Raw genomic sequence first — 6,776 nt, forward strand, 5'->3', positions numbered from 1 at the left:
CTCAGTTATTTACCAGAAAGTTTCGTATATGCAGACGAAGTATCCTGTTTTATTGCAAACTCATCTCTTGTAAAAGTTTCCGGGAAGCAGCACTTGGAAAAATGAGAGCGGACTATCCGCAAAACAGCCTTCTTTCGAGATGTTGTTGTTGCGTCTTGTAAAAAAGTAACCCCGAAAAATTGGAAAAAACGTAAAAGAAACCACATAGAAAAACCAATAAATGGGTGCCATTGCCGGTCTCAGGGTTACCCAAAATATTATTCCGTTAAAAGATTGATTTTTTTTACTGAAATACGATTTTTATAGAAAAAATCTAGCTTTGTTAACTTTTTTCTACTCTGGCAAAACTGTGCCTTCTAGGGATGGTTTTTTTGATTAGTTTTGTGTGATCTGAGTCTGCGGTTAATTAACTAGTGCTGGCGGTGGGCGGTGCATTGTCTTCTGGTACATGTCTAGGCGCAACCTTACCTATCTTGGACCTGCCAGCGTTGGTCATTCCATTCGCCACAGATAGTGCAGACTTGGCTTTTGGCCTAAAATTGACTTTAACAAACCTTGCTGACGTAGGTGAAGAAGGAGTCGATGGCGATGATTATTTCTCCAGCTGTTGCTATGCAGGTTCCCTTGAGGATGTAAGATTCATTGAGGTCTCTCCATTGCTAAAACAAAGCAAGAATATTTTCGTTTTCGTGCGCTATTCAGTTTCTGAAATAACCCACAAGACTTCTGCGGCTTAGTATGTCCGCATCCAAGATTTACTTTCAATCGCACATCAGTCCTTTAGTCACTCCGCCGTTACGCATTTTTAGATGTTATAACTAGAAAGCCACCCTGCTCAAAATATTCAGTCATCGAAGGTTGTTTTTAGCGTACCATCTTCTTGCCTTTTTACTTCCTTCAGAGTGGTATTCTACCTGGTTTTCCTTGGGTTTCTTTGACAAGCTCTCTGGCTTTCTCGTAGCAGGATCCCTTATCCATATAACACCTGGGGCACTTAAGAGCTGGTTCTTTCACGCTTTCGAGCTGCAACTGGTCGATCAGTGTTCGCCGCAGAGGCAAGAGATCTCAGCTCCCAGCAACATTTCACCGTACTTACTTCCCGTGGAACGTTCAGATCCGCTCTACCTTCACTGGGTACAAGAATCGGTTAGTTCAGTGAAACATAGTATCCCAACAACGCTGAATACAGGGTTTGATTGAAAAGTAATGAGCCTTCCCGCGCGGAGCGTCTGCCAAGCGATCAACCGAATCGGCTGGTGGGAGAAATAATCATTGGACCTTCCCCTTCCACTAGAAACCGGTCCCAGTTCGCTGGCAACTTTTGCGTAAAGCTAAACAAAACGGGTACTAAAACCATTGGGCTACTCAAGGAGGCTTACGGGGGCCGATATCTGTAAACGCGGCATTTTACAAGGAAGTGCTCCTTCGGCTGAAAAACCGCGGTGGCCGGGTTCGGCCCGACCTCGTCAACACTTGGACCCTTCATCACGACAATACGCCGGCGCACACCGCCTTCCTCTGCACCTCTGCATTGGCCAAGATGAGGGTTCCGGTGCTTCCCCACCCTCCCTACAGCCCAGACCTGTCTCCTCCGGACTTCGTCTTGTTCCCGCGCCTGAAGAGAAAGCTGAAGGGGAGGTGTTTTGACTCCATCGAGGCGATCCAAAAAACTGAGACTGCCGAATTGAACGCGATTCCGGCGGATGAGTTTAAAAAATGTTTCCTGCAGTGGAAGGACCACTACCAGTGCTGTATTGACGCTCAAGGGTCCTATTTTGAAGAATATAAGTTGTATAAGCCAAAAGGTTTAATAAAACTGCTTAAAAAAATTAGGATCATTACTTTTCAATCAAACCGTGTATATACGGAGATGACCAGCTATTCGGAGACCATTGCCTTTAAGACACTCTCATGTAGAAACTTTTTTACCACATCTCATCTTTCTTCCCACATCTCATCTTTCTTCCCACACCTCATACTTTGGTCGAGCCTAACAAAGCGCGTCAGTCGTTTTCTTCTCTTGCTAACCGGCGCCAGTTGGACACACCAGCTGAAGCCAATTCCTTCTCCAACTAATCTTTCCATACGCAGGGTAGGCCTTCCTGCTCCCCTGCTACCACCAGCTGATACCGCATCGAATACTTTCAGAGACGGAGCTCTAGTTTGTTTCCATTCGAACGATATAACCCAGCCAACGTAGCCGCTGGATCTTTATTCGATGCACTATGTCTGTGTCATCGTAAAGCTCTTATAGCTCATTGTTCCATCGCCTGCGATATTCGCCGTTTCCAACGTGCAAAGGTCCTAAAATCTTCTGCAGAATCTTTCTCTCAAACACTAAGGGTGACGCTTCATCGGGGGTTGTCATCATCCAATATTCTGTGCCATATTTCATCAAAGAAAAAAAGTTCGAAAATGAACGCGATTTTTTTAACGACTTTAACTTTCAACTCATATTTAATGGACTATAAAAAGCTTACTTGGATTTTATCTTAAGACTCTGACTAAAAAGTCGAAAAGTTTGTTAAATGTTTGTCAGTTTCATACAAAGTTTGGGACTTAGATTTATAAACTTTTTTCCCTACGCCATGAACTATCGATTATGAGGATAAGATAAGACAAAACTTTATCTATTTATTTATTGTTTCTTTTTCAAAGGGATTAAATGGTTTTTAACATGCAATATCTTCTTCATTCCCTAGGTCACCGTAATCGATACCTCTGATCCAGACTGGTGGCAGGGTAAGCTGCTAGGCCGTGTCGGTTACTTTCCATCCAAATATTGTGTACGCCTGAATGCCAATGAGAAACCGTTACAGGTCACACATAATTTGCAGGTATCCGATGGCGAGCGGGGAGAAAACATGACACTACTGCGAGATCAAATCGTTATACAGGTACAGCTTACCGAATTTCCAACAAAACATCCTAACCATCCAATATTTAATTTTTATTATTTTATATTTAAATAATTTTTGTTTTCAATATTTTAGGCTGGCGATGAGGTTAACGGTATGGTGATGGTACGCTCTGCAGACAATCGCCAGGGTTATTGCCCCGTCAAGTACCTGCAAGAGGTGTGACAGCCAAAAGAGCCGCCAGCTGAACGTGACAAGCCGCAGAAGTCTTCGCTGTCATCAAAGCTTTTAGATAAAACGAAACGTAGGATAAGAATTGTAGTATCGGAGAATGGGGGCAGCGGCACGAGCTACAACAACTTGGGCCGCGAACCCAGCGCCCCACCTGCTGAACATGAAATCAAGAAAATAAATATCGATTATCATGGTGATTTTGGAGGTACGAGTAATGAGTACTACGGTGGTTTTGATGCTGCCACCACCAGTGGCAGAAGTAAAAATGATAAGAATTGGGAGAACTGGGAGCGCATACGTGAACAAAAATTGGAGAAAATGAAAAATATTTGCTTTGAAAGTTACCGTCAATCGAAACGAGATCGAATGCAACCGGCTAAACCGAAACCGAAACAACTCGATCCCACTTGGTATACAGACAATATTTATTCGAATCGTTCCGAAGACCTTGAGGAGGACTATGTGCCAGAGTGCCTAAAATACGGAACGTATCGTAAGCTGCGCAACATACGCGAGCAAGATGAATTCTTCGTGGAGGATGTTTTGGATGATGTGGTGCCAGATGTGGGTGGCAAAGGTAAACGTGGTGAAGGAGAAGGTTCTCCTGGTTATGGTTTGCATCGCTCGATTAGTTGTAAAGAGTTTCAGTATCCCAAATCGCAAAGTTGTTATATGATGGGCGGTGGTGCGTCCTATGAAGGCGGCGGAACCACGTCGATATTGAAGAAAACCAATGTGCCCAAATCGTATTCGTTCAGTGCTACAACGTCCAAGACGACGCCCTTCGATGTCATGGACTATGAACTGCCGCAAACGGGCGCAACACGCCGCGACAAACAAGAGGCCTTCCGCAAGTCCTCGGGCTACTACTGCAGCAGCAGTCTTGACGAGAGCACGCTAGCGTATGCAACTCACGAAGCACCGACGTCACCGCCGCCGCCGCCGCCGCCTGCGCCACAACCATGTTGCGCGCGCGAACACTGCACTAATGCCAAGTGCCTGCTAGACGAAATCTACCCGTGCTACCCGGCGGCGGCCGGACGTCGCACATGGCGCAGCCGTGGCACGCCCGTGGGCATGTATGGTGCTGGCGCCAGCGGTGGTAGCAACAGGAACCTACACACCGCCTCCACATCCGCCGATTGGATGGAGGACCGGGAACGCGGTAGCCATCGTGTGGCAGCGGCTTCGCGCTACTCCATACACTCGGGACGTGGTCGCGATCATGAACGTGATCGCCACAGCGATCGCGAGTGCGAGCAGCCACCGCCGCCGCCACCAACGGTCATTTGTTGTTGTGCCGCCGATGACTATTGCTACCACCGCCAGCAACGGCGCCATATTGCCAGGTCGCGTTCGCGCCTACACTGTCCCGGCCACCATCCGGCAGCCGAGGAGGAAGAACATTCACACTGCCGCGCCGTGGCCTATGACACCGATCTAGATCATTTCATACGTGACGAACGTGAACGTCTACTCATGCAAGATAAATTCCTCGATGAAGACGAACGCTATCTATCTAATTCGGGGCCGAGTTTGCACTATGCCTCGCAATATCGACGCCCAGCGCGCAGCAAGTCATTGTTGGAAGTGCAACCGCCTAGTCGATATGACGATGACACCTGCTCTGACTCCACGGAAATGGATCTCGAAGACTTTAATGTCGACTTAGAAAAATACTGGGCGGAATTAGATAAGCCACCTAGTCCGGTCGATCAGGATATGCAACGGCGTAATATGCAAAGCAATCTGAAGGCAAAGAACGTGAGTGTGGGTTGCTACAACAATGGACAGCCGATTGATATGCACGATCGTGAGCAGGAGCGCATGATGATTAAGAAGTCGCTACTTGAGGGTATGCCCTCTCCACCGCAAGTGGAGTCGTCGGCGCCAGACGGCTCCTCATTACATCATGGCGCCAACAATTCTAGTGATTTTCATTTTTTTGAACAAGCGGGCTCACCCCTTCACCGCGCCTACAGCTATGGCCACAAAGTGTACCCGGTCGCGGATAGCCTACCCTCATACAAATACAATAATTTCTACACAGATCACGAGGTGCAGACCAAACAGCCTACGTCCGTTGGGCATCATCCCTCCGCTAGTGGCCATTCTGCACTCAGTCTTATCAACAATATATTCTCCATTTACAAGCCAAATAAGTATTCAGCCCAAAACTGCCAAATGAATGTGGAAGCCAAACCTGAGCCTTGCAAAAAAATGAATGTCCCGACAACACGTCGTCCCCTCGGTGCATCGCATTCCGAATATATGCACACAATTAAACGACCAATGTTAGTCAGCACCGATCAGCCACAATTCAAGATTATACCTGAAAAGACGGGCCTAAAAATTACACCGTTATACACTTACGAAGACTATATCATCGATAAGCCACAGTCGCGTCATAAATTGGGTGGCATGGTGCGTCCGGTGGTGCCTCCGCACTGATGGTGCTGGACCTTTCCATGGTATGGCGGTTGTTAGGAAACTTAGAGGAGCTGATGAAGTGAACGCAAAACTAAAATTGATTTATATAAATGGAGCTAAACGGTATAGTCGGCGTTGAGTGGGCGCTAGCGAGTGAAAGAGGGGATAAGGTCACGGTAGCGGCGATGGCGTCTGGTCAAAAGTAAATAGCAGTAAACTTGGCACTGTTTAACGCACAAATTGGTTTTTTAACCATAACAACAACCACAACAACCAAACAAAACGGAACTGGGGAATAAATGTCTGTCTTAAGGAGACAAACGCGAAGCAATCAACAAACTAATCAACTTTAAGTCCCTACCTATGGCTCGAGCCATGTCACCAGCATCACCACTACATCCATGAACCTCAACGAGGTCATCACCTCCGCCACATTAGCAATTTTCGTGCCACCTCAACCACTTTTTCGAACAATTTATTCGACGTCGTCGTCATTTTCCCAACACACACATTTCACATATTTCGGTTTCGGTTTAGTCAACTTCATACAGCTCCAAAAGAAATGAGGAAGGTAACAGTATCAGGTTTCAGGTCTGGCTCTATGAACCAAGATGGAACCTGAGACGTAGGAAAGTAAGCGTAGTTGAAGTCAGCAACACCATGCCACTGGAAAATAAAACTTAAACTTGATGTGATAGAATAAAATGTATATGTAGGTAAATGCCGTTTGCGGTGGAATAAGGGAATAGTCGGTAAACAAAAAAAGTATATTAAAAAAAGTATCAAGCAGCTTAGAAATGTAAGCGCGTTAATTTATGTACGCTGGAGCTGCCCCATAAAATCGCATTTTTAATCTCCAGACATTAACGGTAATTATTCGAAAGCTTCCAAAATGAAAAAAGCACTAAGAGTCTCCAAAGTTTAGAGGGTTTTGATTTTTTGGGTAAACAAATTAAATTTCTTTTGGAATTTTTTTTCCAGAAATTTTTTTTTAAGTTTTTTTCGTAATTTTTTTTCGAAATATTTTGTTTAATTTTGGAATTTTTTTTTGCTTATTATTAGCAGTACTTTTTCATTTTGATTTTTTGAGTATACAAAATTTAAATTGTTTTTTAAGTTTTTTGGAAATTTAAATTTTTTAATTAATTTTTCTTAAAATTCTCTTCTTTCTTCATATTTTTTTTATTTTTTTAAATTTGTTTGCTTATTGTTAGCATTACTTCTTTCATTTTGATGTTTTAAGTAAACAAATTT

At 44.6% G+C, this 6,776-nt stretch overlaps 1 protein-coding gene across 1 annotated transcript in view; it reads left to right on the top strand.

Moving 5' to 3' along the window:
- The window catches only part of LOC128865811 (uncharacterized), a 188,965-nt gene extending 183,386 nt beyond the window's left edge, over positions 1–5,579 (top strand). Inside the window, 2 exon segments of the mRNA XM_054106171.1 lie at positions 2,703–2,897; positions 2,994–5,579. Coding sequence (XP_053962146.1) covers positions 2,703–2,897; positions 2,994–5,579 — 2,781 coding nt within the window.
- Positions 5,580–6,776: the final 1,197 nt, after the last annotated feature.

The sequence above is a fragment of the Anastrepha ludens genome, chromosome 6 (assembly GCF_028408465.1).
Source record: "Anastrepha ludens isolate Willacy chromosome 6, idAnaLude1.1, whole genome shotgun sequence".
In the NCBI taxonomy this organism is placed as follows: Eukaryota; Metazoa; Arthropoda; class Insecta; order Diptera; family Tephritidae; genus Anastrepha; species Anastrepha ludens.